This window comes from Orbicella franksi, chromosome 1, assembly GCF_964199315.1.
Source record: "Orbicella franksi chromosome 1, jaOrbFran1.1, whole genome shotgun sequence".
Classification (NCBI taxonomy): domain Eukaryota; kingdom Metazoa; phylum Cnidaria; class Anthozoa; order Scleractinia; family Merulinidae; genus Orbicella; species Orbicella franksi.
In genome coordinates this window covers 37,198,229-37,213,727 of record NC_138145.1, presented here as the reverse complement: position 1 = coordinate 37,213,727, position 15,499 = coordinate 37,198,229, and the positions used below count along the sequence as shown (strand labels likewise).

General features: G+C 39.9%; 1 protein-coding gene across 3 annotated transcripts; it reads left to right on the top strand.

Moving 5' to 3' along the window:
- Nucleotides 1–461: 461 nt before the first annotated feature.
- On the top strand, nt 462–14,041 carry LOC145461691 (uncharacterized). 3 transcript variants are annotated; one of them, XM_081445667.1, is made up of 3 exons: nt 462–1,574; nt 8,455–8,535; nt 13,992–14,041. In XM_081445667.1, the coding sequence occupies exons 1-3, from the start codon at nt 1,280–1,282 to the stop codon at nt 14,027–14,029; spliced, it is 414 nt and encodes a 137-aa protein (XP_081301793.1). In that variant the 5' UTR covers nt 462–1,279; the 3' UTR covers nt 14,030–14,041. The 3 variants fall into 3 exon arrangements, 2 of the variants coding, with proteins under 2 accessions (XP_081301793.1, XP_081301790.1); XR_014040817.1 differs by lacking the exons at nt 462–1,574; nt 13,992–14,041 and adding an exon at nt 5,753–6,001 and having other exon boundaries at nt 8,455–8,860; XM_081445664.1 differs by lacking the exons at nt 8,455–8,535; nt 13,992–14,041 and having other exon boundaries at nt 462–2,396.
- Nucleotides 14,042–15,499: the final 1,458 nt, after the last annotated feature.

The following is a 15,499-nucleotide window of genomic DNA, read 5'->3' as shown; positions in this document are numbered from 1 at the left end:
ATTTAGTTTGCTTGGCATGTCAGTTTCGGCCTCCTTACCATTCAGCAGCAACGCTATCTCCAGAGCTAATTTTCAAGTTTTAAGGCAAGTACCCTTCACCCTCTTTTGTTGTTTGTCGGATTTTCCGGTTTCTTTTTAATTTACTAACGCAATGGGAAAACCTCGCGTCTTAATTCTGGGCCACTCTTTTATTCGTCGCCTGCACGAGCATATTAATCGTCCGAACGAAAGCGCCTATACTGCCAAGTTCGGTATTTCAACACCAGAATTTCTGTGCAAATGGCACGGCGTGGGCGGTCGAACGATCGATAAAGTTTTAAAGTATGATTTAAGTATTGTGGAGGATTTTGGCCCTGATATAGTGCTCTTACAGCTAGGAACAAATGATCTGCCCAACTCCCCCGCCATTACAGTGGGTTCCTCACTGGAACATCTAGTGACTGTGCTACAAGAGTACAAGGTCGACCTGATATGCGTATGTCAAACGCTTCGCCGTTCCTCTTCCGATGTTGCGTTTAACTCGAAAGTTGGGCTATTGACAAAATATATGAAAACGGTACTTGAGCCCATCCCATACGCATTCTTCTGGTCTCACAGGGGGTTTTGGAAAACAAAGGGTACCTATTTGTTAGGAGATGACGTTCACTTGAATGGTAGGGGGCAACATAAATTGTATCGCAGTTTACGAGGGGCAGTACTCAAATGCTTGCGTTTACTTGATGTGGTTTAGCTACTTATTCATATCTGCGTGTCGCCGGTTCCAATTTTGTTTTCATGTTTCCTTGCTGTGTTGCGTCCGCAGCTATTTGACATTGTACTTTTATCTGCCGACAAATTTGAGCAATGCTCTTAATTCTACTGTCGGCTGTATGCTATGTCACTGTTATCTTAATGGGGTGCATGTTACTTATCTCGATTTTGATGGAAGTTGTATTTCCTGCCATTCATTAATTTTGCCCCCTTATCTGACGCAGAAAATACTTCTATCATGAGAGCAGGACGTTGCCATTTAAGTGTACAACCCTTTCCGGCCGCGTTCCGCGTGCCCAATTGCACTTGGTTACTGTCCTCGCCATTTTCTTTCTTGTATATTCGGAACCTGGCTTTGACTTGCTTATCGACTAGCTACAGTTTTAATTATGGGCCTATCACGTCTGCCCTTCGCGTCGCGCATCGGCATTTTAGTTCAGCCCTTCTCGTTTAACAAAGGTAGCTGCATGAACTCCTCTTTGTTCAATCACGAAGTCTAATTTTATTTAATTACACTCTCTGTAAAGCTATGTCTTCTCGTAAACGCCAATCTGCCAGCGCCTCTCGCGGTCGACCCAAACGTGTTCGTGCCACTCCTTCGGTCTCGACAGCAACGGTGGTCCCACCTGCGACCGCTTCCACTGTAGATATGGCGGCCCTAACGGCAACCCTTACGGCCGCTGTGACCAGCGCCGTTCAAGCTGCAATGAAGACTCCAAATTCGCCGACTGACGAGCCTCCTGCAAGTGAGGGTGCGAGCACCGCCATGACGGTCGAAGAGGCGGTCTCCGAGCAGTTGGCCCTTCTCACATCGCCAGACAAAGGTACTCATGAGCCCAGCTCCTCTGGCTCTTCTTCTCTAGACTATTCAGAGAAGCTAGTATTTTCCAGTATTGCCCTCGAGCTGGGAGGCAACGTTACTGATAAGGTCAAGGCTCGAGTCTGGGCTAACGAGTTTGTAGATTTCAGTCTTTTACTTTCAGTATCCCCTAGTCCTGACCGTTATTCTTTGTCAGTCAATACCTCCTCTCTCAGCTCGGGGGCTCATCTTACTCTCAAGCCTTGTAAGACTACGAAAAAGGTCACTACCATTAATCAATGGATATCGGCATTTCATACTTTCGTAGCGATTTACGTTGTTAGGTTTCCTAATGAGGCACCCAAACTGATGAAATACTGCGAAATCGTAAGAGACATTGCCGCTAAGTCTGGCGATTGGCTCTTTTACGACGAGCAATTTCGCCTCCTCCGGCAAACTGCTCCCAACAAGTATCCTTGGGACGCAGTGCATTGGGAACTATGGCTAAAGGTGACATTTCGTGGCCGACAAACCCCATCTAACGGCGACCGGCCCAACAATAGTCGACCCCGATCCAGTCAGTCGCCATTTCCGAAAGGTACCTCTTGGGCGTTTCAAGCCGGTCGCTTCTGCGGGGGTGGATGCAAATTCGACCATAAGTGCTTCAAATGCGGGGCAAAGCATCCTGCCACTCGCTGTAACGCCGAGGGTCAAAAACGCGCTAGTCCACGGCCAACCTCCCATCCTCCCCCGCAGAACTCCACAGCCGATGACTCCCGTAAAGGCAGATCAGCTTGAGGGCCTTTTAAATGGCTATCCCTTCCCTTTAAAAGATTACTTACTTCGAGGCTTTAATTTTGTTTTTCGCGTACATTTCGAGGGCGAGAGGCGAGTTTTTGCACCTCCTAATTTAAAGAGCGCCCTTGCCCAACCGGACATTGTTCGCGATAAACTAAACAAAGAAATTACCGCCGGCCGTATAGCGGGTCCTTTTCACAACCCTCCTTTCCCAGACATGTTTTGCTCACCTTTAGGTATAGTTCCCAAGAAAAATCCCTCAGAATTTAGACTAATTCATCATTTGTCGTTTCCCCGAGGTTTCTCTGTAAATGACTTTATCCCTAGCGAATTTTCTTCGGTGTCGTACGCAACAATCAACGACGCTATTTCCGCTCTGAAACGTACAGGCAAGGGCTGTTTCATGGCTAAAACCGACATAAAGTCGGCTTTTAGGATTATCCCAGTCCATCCTGACGATCACCCCTTGCTGGGTATGAAATGGGAGAACCTTTATTACTATGATCACTGTCTCCCAATGGGTTGTTCTTCTTCATGTGCCATTTTTGAAGCTTTTAGCACCGCTCTCGAATGGATAGCCATTCATCGTCTGGGGGCCTCAAGCGTACTGCATATACTCGACGACTTTTTATTTATCGCGGAATCTGCCGAAAAATGTCAGTCAGATCTTAATAACTTCCTAGGAATGTGTAAATTCCTTGGCGTCCCTATCGCCGAGGATAAAACCGTTGGGCCAAATACGGTGCTGCAGTTCGCGGGTATTACGCTAGACTCTGTTTTACAAGAGGCTAGGCTCCCAGAGGATAAGCTTCAGAAATGCCACACTTTGTTATCCATGTTTTATTCACGCCGGAAGGTTACACTTTAGGAGCTCCAATCACTCATCGGCCTCCTGAATTTTACGTGCTCAGTTATCTTACCAGGCCGAGCTTTTTTACGTCGTCTTATTGACCTCACGATAGGTCTACAGCGCCCATACCACCGTATCCGTTTAAACAAAGACGTTAAAGCCGACTTACAGGTTTGGATGCAATTTCTAGCGGGTTTCAATGGGCGTGCTTTCTTTTTAGATGACCTATGGGTTACCTCCACCTCGCTCGAGCTTTTCACTGACGCAGCCGGTTCAAAAGGCTATGGCGCAGTTTTCGGTCGAAAATGGTTTTATGGCTCGTGGCCTGAGTCATGGAGTTCCTTAAATATTACCTTCCTCGAATTTTTTCCCATCATCATTGCCTTGCATATTTGGGGGCCGAGCATGGCCGATAATTCAGCGCTAGTTGAAGTTATCAACCGGCAAACTTCAAAGAATAAGCTCATTATGTTATTTGTCAGGGATTTAGTCCTTACTTCGCTGGAGTACAACATTCTATTTCGGGCGCGACATATAGCGGGTATACACAATTCTCGTGCTGATTTTTTATCCCGCTTGCAGGTGAAACAGTTCAAACAAATTTTTCCAGAGGCGGACGAAATGCCGACTCAAGTGCCAGTCAGCCTTCTGCCGAAGAGCTGGTCGCTTCCCTGAACGATCTGCTTTCCTCGGCCCTGTCCATGGGATCACAAAAGTTGTATTCCCGAGCTTGGAAAGTTTTTCGTGACTTTTACCACCAATTCGTGTGCCCTTATTCATTTCAACTTCCGATTCCTCCAACCGCAATTGCGCTTTTTATATCATATCTCCGCGCACGCAAATTGGCCGCGTCTACAATTACCTCTTATCTATCAGCCATCAGCTAGGTTCACAAAATGGAGGAATTACCTGACCCAACTAAGACACTTTTGATTCAAAAACTTTTGACTGCGGTCAGTAAACAAAGATCACCTGATACCAGACTTCCTATCACGAAACCTGTTCTTTCCCAGCTTGTGCGTTCACTACAGCACACCAACTCTTCGGCAGTTCAGCGTACACTTTTCAAGGCTATGTTCCTGACAGCTTTTTACGGTTTTTTCCGCATAGGAGAACTAGCGAGCAAGAGCCCTGAGTGCGGCAATGCAGTTGTGCAATTTGAGTCGCTGTCATTTTTATCAAAGGACGGTTGCATATAATCCTTAAAGATAACAATCTGTCACTTTAAACATAACACGAACAATCGGCCTGTGGACATTATTATAACACGCGATTCTGCTTCGCCCTTTTGCCCAGTACAGGCGATGCTCGAGTATTGCAAAGTAAGACTTTTCTCACCAGGTCCACTTTTTTGCTTACACAATCGTCCTGTTACTGTCACCCAGTTCAACGCTCAACTGCGCTCTTGTTTATCTTTTTGTTCTCTCGACTCAAGCCGATACAAAAGTCACAGCTTTCGCATCGGTGCTGCTTGTCATGCTGCTGACCTAGGTTTCTCTGATTCCCAAATCAGGGCTCTTGGTCGCTGGAAGTCTGATGCGTTTAAACTTTATATCCGTAAGGGAAGTGGTCAAAACTATTATACATATGAGGGACCCACTAAAATAACTTGAGACTACTGTCTCTTTTTATAGCCCCCTAGCCTTATCCAGATACCAAGGGTTTCTTTTATAGCCCCTTCCCCCCCCCCCCTCATCCCTTAACCTATGGTCTCTTGCTTAACCCCCCCCCCCCCCCAACTACACACACAAAAAGAAACACACAGAGAGAAACAGTGTGCCGGGTTGCGTACACTATGGTCACATTATTGTTCCTTTAATCGACCTTACAATATACAATCATCTCTAGTTTGCATACCTTTAAAAATTAGAAATAAACCTTGTGGATATTTGAAAACAAGTTCGACAATCATGTTAAAGATTTTTTTAATGACGAAACACAAAAAAATCCCCACATTGTTTTGCGCTCAAGTACATGGTGTCCCTGTAATGAATGCCTGCCTACGCGAAGCACATTAACTCTGAACATAAACATAAACTGTGGACTGCCGTAATAGTAATTAACCAGCTTTCATATTGCTAAAAACTATCGACGCACAAACTACAGAATTGAGTGGCACTCTCTTCAATGCGTAACCTAGAGTAGCTAGGAAACTTTCTGTAACCGTTTTGTCTGTAGAGCTACTTGAAGACGCTAGCCTACTAACTTTTAAAAACACTTCTGAACAAGTTTACGAGCTTTATGACGCTAAAATCTCCAAAAAAGTGAAAAATTATTCCCGCAAAAGTCGCTGGTTCACAAATCAGGCGCAAGTAAATGCATATTTCACGGATCATGGAAAAAAAATCAAAAACCAGTTTCCCGAGGACGGAAAAGTGTAGCTAAGATATTTTTACGAATCACGGAAAAAATAAATCCTAATTCACGTTTCACGCAAAGCAAAAATGCCCATTCACGCGTCACGAAAAAAGTATAGGGGACCCTCTGTCAACAATTACCGATAATTAACCGCGCGGCCATGGGCCGAGCGCGGTTCATGGTTTACCCGTGTAGCGTTGCACTTTCGTCCTACGTGGCAGACATGTCTAACACCTTTCGACCAATTGTATGTGTTGTTGTTTCTTCCAATGAAAATGCGTTGTGATCGTGTCCTCTGAGATTATTTTACTAGGGGACGGGACGGTGTTTGCCAGTTGAAAGCTCGAAACCTATCGATTGTGACTTTTATCGTGAGGGTGTTTTGCCGGATCTTTCTGCATGTTCCGAAACACATTTACAGCTGACTTTGAAGCCTAATATTGTTGGTAAGAAGCTTTGTGAAGTGTAGTGTATTGTATTATGTTGTTTGTAGAAATGGAGTGAGCAATTTATATGGCTCAAGTCTACGAAGCCATTTCGACATGTTCATCAGCAATCTAAGTTTTGTTGATCGTGTTGCTTTCAAGCGGCACGAACTAAGCTGGCACTAGTTTGTATAGTCCACACTGTTGTGTTTTGAATTTTGCAATTAAGATCTACCTCCGTCACGGGCATAAAGAAACGCTGTCGTGCAGACAGAGCAAATTTTCACTCAACTTATTACCACCTTGTATCGCCAAATGCCACCAAATATACAGCTTAGTTGGATAAAAATGCTATAGAGCAAAGCAAAAACAGTAGTTTCGAAATAATGTGCAGGATTGCAAGGATTAAAATTGGTTACAGTTCAAGAAATTTGAGTTTAGTTCAGGATGTCAAGAAATCGAGTTTACCATTCTTGTGACAGTTTGAACTTTCGAGCCTTTATTTTGTCTGGTATTTCTTTGCTTCTATCAGTATTGGGAATGATTTCTACCGATGTTAAAGTAAGCTTAAAAGTAATCTCCTGGGCACAATCATGAAAACAAATGCACAATACATTTCCCTGAATGTTTCCTACCAAGCACAGTCTCTAAAAATAAATTAAAATAGGTCACCATGCTTGCAAAAGAGATATGATGTACCAGTCTTACCCTATTTTGCCAGGTCTTTTAAATAGTACTATTCATTTATTTTATCACTCCGCATTACATTTTGCGGTGGCTGGAAGGTACAGTTTTTTGATGAACTTTGATAGGCATACATGAATTTTTGAGCGTAAGGAACAACATAATAAACAACTTATGCAAAAGAATCGAAAATAATCCAAATAACATACAATCCATGAGTAATGATTTTGTTTTTGATGCTATTGAATAAGTGTAAAATTCTGCGCTTGAAGCGTTCGCAATATAGTGCTAAGGAATCACCAGTTAAGGTCAGGGTTGTTTGTCCTTCTGTTCTTCTTTTCCTCTGTTGTTGACTTGCTACCTTTAAGCTGTTTGTTACGAAGCAGTGTTTTGTAGACACGCAGTGTGTATAGTCATCATGTGAGGCTGCTTCAAGAAGTGCTTGCCTAGGTTTCCCTTTCTATACAGCTGGTCCAATTAGTACATATTATAGTTCACCACTGAATTTTCTCCGATTCTTATTGGTTTAAATTGATCACATGACGCAATAGTGTTCATCCGTGGAGAGACGCTATCAGCCCATAGTGCCTGTCTGAGGAAAATACCTGGATGGATAGTACTCGCCCGTGTAAATGTTTCTGTAAAGAAGCGGGCTTACAGAAAGTAAACAATTGAAATATATTAAGTGGGTTTTTGTCTGTTTTCTTTTTCAAATTTTACATTTGGCTTCAACGACCTTCCATGGCTTTCATCTAAAAAAGTTGAAAATAATTCAATATGAATTTTGAACTGGCGCGCGGAAGAAAATTTAGTGGTGAACGATAAAGACAATAGAGTGTTTATGTCTCGGACTAGCATATTTGTTTTAAGAACATCAAATTTCCATGGGGCAACTATCAACCGATAGTTCCTCGACAGAAACTCTCTATCGTTTAAATAGGGATACATGCCAATACCTTGTCATGTCTTCATTAGGTGGCATTGCCATTATCTCTTTGTGCCAGCTCTTGTGTGAGGAACATTGCCATTCTTGTTATCTTCTGGAGAATTTATTCATGTTTTTGGATACTTGGTTTTTTTTTGTTCTTTTAATGTAAAAACAATTAAAGAAGGAGAAAACGGTTTGTTTATCTACTTGTATTTTTATTCTCAAGGATGTCTTTTATCTCTTGGTAAATATATATGGGTTATTGACCAAGTGTGAGGTCAAGATGGCTGGATATTGTCCAAGTTCATTTTTTGCGAGTTTATGGACCGAGACGGAGTTGAGGTCCATAAACTCGCAAAAAAAGAACGAGGCCAATATCCAGCCATCTTCTACGAACAAGCTTGGTCAATAAAGGATTTATTATATGGCTTTCGGGGAAATTTTTCTTGCGGGACACGGCAGGTAGTCCCGAGCGGGCAAGATAGCTCCATCTTGCCCGCTCGGGTAGCCAATCACAGCGCAGGATTTGATTCATCTTGCCTGCTCGCGGAGCTAGCCATATAATAAGATGTAGTTCTCACCAGCTAAACTTTGCCACTAGAGATTCAGTCTGTTCTGTTTTGGTTTCATTGTCAGTTGAAATAGACTTTAAAAACGTAGGTCTTGATAAGATAGTCATACTCTTGCAGTTGTTTCTGATTGAATTTTGTTTTCTTTTAAATTTCCCTTTACTGAGGAACAGCTTTTAATCTACAAGGCTGTACATGTATGTTATTTCAAAACAGTCAGTGTAACTTAAAATATAATTGCATTTGTGTGATTTTGTGTTTAACAATAATGATTTGAATTTCTGTTTTTGCAGTAATGGATGATCATCATGGGTTGGATGAGGGAAAACATGCACAAACCGAAGAAAGTCATAGTAGAGAAGGAACTAGGGATGGTGAGCATCAGCCCTTACCATGATATGTATCAGTTGCCATGCATTGATAACTTTTTTAGAGTTGTGTCTTGCCAAAATAATTCATTTTTTTGTTACCTGTACGTAATTGGGTCTTAACTGTAATGGCAGCACTCTCTCAAGAATTTTAGGGCTTATGTCCTCATATTATACTTCAATATCTGGTTAGCTTATGAGTTTTTTCTTGTACACTAAGTACTCCAGCAATACTAAGAAGAACATTGCAAACCAAATGTGTTAGAGGAAGCCAACTTTTATGTATTAGAGAAAGCCAACTATTATGTGTTAGAGAAGGCCAACTATTTTTCAAAACCCATCTTCTTCGCACCTGGATAAATTAGCCAGTTTCTAGCTTTTAATTCCTTTTCATCCCTGCTATGAAGGCTTAAAATTTAGCGCAGGGAGTGTTTAGTAGATGGAGTTTCAAAATCTTAAGGAAGAAGTGATTATACAGTACCACATTAATGCACAGCTTATTATTCTTGTGTATCCATCAAACTAGTCAACAACCCATTGTCCCCACTAGAACAAAATAATTTCGTTTTTAAAATTGATATAAAATAAAAGTCTCAACTTACTGGTAGTTTGGGAGGTTCTGTGGTATATTATAGGTTAAGGTATAGATGTATTGTAGTGATACAAGCAATTTTTGCTGCATGTTACACAGAAGATATTTGCATATCATATGTAGTTACTCAAGCATTAGTCACAGTGCACATATTTTTCTATTCTTTGTTGTGACTCTTATTTAAAACCCCAAAAGCTGTGAACAAGACAGCTTGTAGGAAGTTGAGCTTTCTGTGTTAGCAAATGACAACCTTAACTTAAATGACAAAACTGGTAAACCATACATGTACAATTGCCCCTACTGTATTCTACATGTATACTTACAGCCTGCAAAGCACTCACTTTCTTTCCTGCAATGGTTTGGGGCACAACAAACATAAATGAATTAAGAGAGGTTGAGGAGTCGAGGAGGCAGAGTAAAGAAAACTTTTGGACGCCGCAAAGCTCTTAGAATGAGCTTGACGGCTATTAATGCAGTGTTCGACACTAACTTTCTTGCTAATTTGCCCTTTGGGCAACTAGTTCTGTTTTTGTTGGTTCCCTGTGTGTCTTTTTAGTTGCCTACCTGGTAGACTTTTGTTGCCCATTAGCACTCACGAGAAAATTTCAACTTGCAGAAATGCTCAACTTTTTTATAAACTTGCCTTCTTGTTTTGGTGTTGCAACAGTGATTCATTGGGTGATTAATCAGTCATAGAGCACAACCCTCACAAGATTTTAAACATCCACGAACTGTGCCCACACATTTTGATGAGACTCCACTTTTCTAACAAATAGACCCAGTGAAGCACTTTTACTGGTCAAATACAATGAACCAACTGTCATGAATGAAAACATAATTCATGCCCAGAAGCACATCATTATCATTAATATTATTGTTATTATTTTTGTTGTCATCGTTGTTGTTTTTATTGCTATTTTTATTTATTATTATTGTTATTATTAATAATTGTCTTTTTAACTACATATTAAGGAATGGCAAAAAGATGGCTCAGCCTGTACCTGTAGTGCCTATTTTGTATTTGTAATCATAGATTAATAAAACTGCTTCTCTTCCTCACCAGAGATCAGTCGGGGAGTAGCTTACAATCCTGACAACAGTGCCCCATTTCTTTTTGAGTCACAGCAGTAAAACTTATAGCCAAAATGTTGCCGTACCGTACAATTTGTGTGGAAAGACTTTGACACAAAAGTTATTTCCAAATACTGTTGCAAAATGCATCTTTGAAAATTCAATGAGGTTATCAAGCATTTTATAGTATTTTAAGAACTAGGGATTAATGCTTTTTATGGTTCGCACGATCACTAATTGACTAGCCACTTTTATTTAGCAAGCTTTGGGGCAAGCTTCTCACAAAATTTGGGTTCATGGCTTGTTTTGGAAATGAGAGTCAATTGTAGAAACTTTCAGTGAATGTTAGAGTTGAGTTTACATGTCTTTGACCTTTAAGTTAATACTTCTGAACTTCTGCTCAAATGATTTCCCCAAAACTTGGGCATGGTTTGTATTAAGTCAGAATAAGCTGGTTCCAGAAATTGAGTAAAAGTATGCCAGCAAAATTTTTTTTACTGGTAGTGTTGTTGTCCAAAAAATGGGGTCCAGTCAAACACCAGTGAGAATAAAAATATTTTCCCCAGTAAATGGAATTAAGTAACATTATCACCGAGTGAAACACAAAATATTTCCCAAAATTTCTTAGCCAACACTTCAAAGCCCCAAAATTTATGTTGCAAACTTTGACATGGGGTAGTGTGCCCACAATAACTGCAGAACCACCTTAAGTAATGATGAAATGGAATCAATAGAATAACCATGATAAGAATGGTGTTATCCTTTTGATACAATATTAATAACAAACAGTGGGGCTTGACTTTTCAAAATTACAGAAAAATTCAAATTGCATCTAGGGCCACCAGATCACAGTTTTCAAGCAACATACATTTAAATAGAAAGGAATTGTTAGCCAAATTAACTTTAACTAAAAATAACAGGCACTTTTTAAAAATAAAGTGGTTTGCTATTAAACAGTTAAAAAACAGTTCCTTTATATTGCTATATGTAGAAACAAAAAAAATGAAAAGGGTTTGTCAAACACAACTCGATACACCACCACCACCCACATAAATTATGATACTCTCCCATGTAGATGTGGAAGGAAAACACCTTGTTTTCACTCTAAGAGGAACTGGAGTTTGCAAGCCCTGACAGCAAGCCCTGACAGTTGTTCAGATTGGTTTCTTTGGAGTTAATGACAATAAATTGATTAACACCAAATTAATTAAGAGAGCACTCGACAACCAAATTGATGGCATTTTGTTGGGTTCTTCATTAGGCCGTTGTTGTTGTTTTTTTTATCATGACAGAACTCAAAAATGATATTGTTCGTAAAATGCTTGACAGTGGCCTTATAAATGAGTAGTTTTATGGACGTTATTTTGAAGATATGCTGTTGATGGACAAACCAAATAAATCTGACATGTTTTACAGTCAACAAATTTGAAGATGGCTTGATCCATTTCCTGGACATTTCTCTGAAAAGAACATCCATTGACATTTATAGGAATCACACAAACACTGGACAGAATGTCTTGTTTTCTAGTCAAGTACGTGGACTTGCCAAAATTACTTGGGTTAGGCCTTGTTGCACCAGGCTTCTCGTATATGTGAAATAGACTCTCTCATTCAGAAACAAAGAACAATGATGAAAACGTTCTGTTAGGGAATGGCTTTCCTAAATCTGTGGCTTCTAATCTTGTGAGGTGTTTCAGACACAGTAGCTCGGAACCTAGAACATCTTATCCCAATAACAACAAGACTATGAGTTTTAAGGATTTTAAATTCTAATGTGGGGTTTAGGACTGGCACTAGTTTTGCTAGGCTAATGATGTAATTTTGAAAGCAGATGGGAGCTCCTCTGGGGGCCTGTCCAGGAATCCCCATCAATGTCCCAGGCCAAAAATGGCATGTGCTTTGAACTATTACTTCATCTCATGCAGGAAGGAAGTGATCTCTGAACAGTTTTCATTGAAGTGCCTTGAAACCAGAACCAGAGTATTAACAATATAACGAACAACGCAACAAAGAAAGTACAGGATGCAAAACAGAGCACAGTGATGCAAACCCAAATGCAAGTTAATTTTGAAACCAAATTGAAAATTGCTATGTAGAGTGAGACGGGTAACTGCAATCACAACTGGTGGTTTGCTATTTGCGTGAAAAATTAGCAGACATTAAGTTGAAGGAAGTGAGTTTATAGAGAAGTCCATTTGCACCATATTAATCAAAAACTGGTTTTCTTAGTTAGGTATAGAAATACAGTATGTTAATAAGTAGTTTCTTAGAAATCGATTTTGAAATAAAAACTAGCGCTAAGAAGTCACGACGTTTCGACCTCTACGAAGTCATTTTCAAGTGAGTAAATTTTCTACAATAGCATATAGCCATAAATATGTTAAAAACAACTTATAATAGATAAAAATGTGGCGAACGCTAAAATGTGATAAAATATGTGAAAAAGTGTTAAAAATATACAATGGAAAAATAAAATAATCTTAGCAAGAATTGCTCTAAACAAATAATTGGGCGCGAATTGAATCGCACTGTTTGTTTAGCATTGGTTTCAGTTCTTTGATAAAAAAAACATTTCAAAAATAAGGTAGCCAAATTTGTTCTGACACTTTCTTAAGATTCGAAAACTCTGTGCGATGTCTTCTGGCTCCATATCGTGCTGCTCTCTGAGGTGGTTTCCGATTGCCGATCCTTTGTGTTCTTCAATTCGTTGGTGTAGGTGTCGGCACGTGTAACCGACATAGCCTGCATCACACAGGCCACACTGAAATGAATACACCACGCATTGTTGACTCACAAGAGGCTGCTTGTCTTCCCTGACCTTAATTTCATCCTTGATCTTTCTACTTGTGTAAACTGGGTTAATATCTGCGTTGATCTTCCGACTGAGGTCAGCCAGCTGTTTACGTACTACGTTTGCAGATTCCTGGTCCTTGTAGGGCAACACGATTCTGACTGGGGCTTCTCTTTTATCAGCCACTCGAGTATGTGAATCCTCGGACACTTTTGATTCAATAAATCTGCGAATGATTGACTGCACAAGGTCGTCAGGATAGCACAGTCGGGAAAAGATCTCTTTAAGGCGTTCACATTCCTCGTGAAAAAACTTCCACTTTCAAAATACAGTATGAATATTTATAATTTGAATTATAATAATATTACTGTTGTACTTTAGATTGTAATTCCAATGCTCTTTTTAAAAACTGATTTCAGTTTCATTAGGTAGTTTGGTGCTTTGGGCCCAAAACAGCAGCCTGGAAACGGTCCTTGTAAGTTGACAAGCCCTTGAATAGCCAGGAAGTTTCAAGAAATGGGCCCTGAAGAGGCAAAGGGCCGACTTCAGACACAACTTAAAGCGAGTTTCAATTAGTCCAGCAAATTTATTTCACTTTCCGTAGGAGGAAGGTAAATTCCTAAAGATAAACATGAAACGAATTACTACAAATAACTAACTGAAGACGGCAGAAAACTAAGAGGAAAACACAAACAGACGATAAACTAAACGGCTTACCAAAATGCTGGCAACGGGGTTCAGGGAACCAAGAAGATACAAGTGTACCGGACGATAAACTAGCACTAAACGAACATGAAAGGATAACACAAATATAGACGCAACGAAATTTACATACGACGCGAGAAAAACAGCATGCAGAATGTGAAAAAATACATTAACATACGGAACAAAAAAGGACACAAAGAAAACACGAAATAGCCGTAACAGGCCCCTTCACAGAAAGTTTCAGTTTTCCACAATATTGTTGTGTCTATTGATGAAGTAAATCCCTCTCCATATTTTTAATAGCCTGGCCAAACCATACCTGGAGGTATTACATGATATGATCGATGAGGAGGAGGGGGAGTTAGAAGAAAACGAAGAAGAAGAAGAAGGACAAGAGGATCAAGAAGAACAAGCGGAAGCGCAAGAAGAACAAGACAATGATGATGAACACCTCTACAGAAAGTTAATAGAGGATGAGTTTAGTGACAGTGATAAAATCAGCATTTATTTCGTAGATTTTTTAAATTTTTATCAGGATTTCTTTAACAGATGTATTAATACGTAATAATTAAGTAAATAGAGGATGAGTCTGAAATTGTTTTGATTGTTCTACATTTACAACAGCTTATTCAAATTAGCCCAAGCTCAAAGGCTGAAGAAAATATGTCATTACTTTTTTTTTTTACTAAATGAACCACAAATCACTGTGTTGCCTGTGACTAGTCTGTTGGATATAGATTTAAGGGACAAAAGAGTGACAGAACTTTTCATCTTTGTAATAAGAACCCAGCCACAGTGGTGCCTGACTAACTGTGTCCACCTTCCTTGGTTTAAATAAGCTAATCAAAATGCATGAATGGTGAAAATATCAAGCATCGTGTAACCTGTTGATCAGTCAACAACTCCACCTCTCACATTTCTTTTCATAATTTGGATTTGCCAGATTTGAATGGAAGCCATAGGAAAGTTGTTGAAAACATGTCAAAAAATGATGAAAAAAAATTAGTTTGGTGGTCTGTGTTAGAAGTGCACCACTGTAAATGCAATGATAAGTATTATATTAGTATGTCCAAAAGGCATTTATCTGTCAAAAATAGAATTTCTCAAACTAATTCTAACTTTGGTTATTTTGCCTTTGTAACAATACAAATCTCAAGATTATAGTGGTTTTACAACACAGGCTAAAAACATGCCCTAAAATATAATTTTCGAAAATGTTTGGATAAAGCAACGGTTTGTATCATACGTGAGCATTGCAGATAATTCAAGCCGATTAATTCAAGGTCACAAGTCAGATTGTTTTGGTTCGCCCGTGTGTAGAAAGATCTATAAGATTCCAGTTGATTGTGATAATGGTAATTATACTTGCTCATGAAAACACCAGTTGTATAAATTCCAGTCTAGCCATAAATAAATAAAAAAAGATTTGTAATCTTCTTTGTCATAACTGAATTATGTTATTGAACTAGTATGAGGTCCGTGTTGGTAAAACGTTGGTCGAGTTCTTCGCCTTGCAATGTTACGGCGAGATCCATAGACTTGTTAAAAAAAGAAATACCCATATCAGTATCCGACGTAACTTTCATTCCATGTTCAATGCTAAATTCCTGAGGGGTGTGCCTACAAACGAGGACTAACAATAGAGCTATAAATCAATGAACATAATAAATCCCTCTAAGATTCTCTAACCGAAACAAGTGATAGGTTGAGGTACCACTGAATTCCTAATTTTCAACCTTCTGCTTTCATTTCATCGTCTCTCCCGGTTAATAACACGCACCCGTTGTAGCTAGTTCCAGCCGATCCCAGGA

Bases quoted from the DNA above. Each gene is read 5' to 3' on its own strand.
- LOC145461691 (XM_081445664.1), top strand. From the start codon at position 1,280: ATGTCTTCTCGTAAACGCCAATCTGCCAGCGCCTCTCGCGGTCGACCC.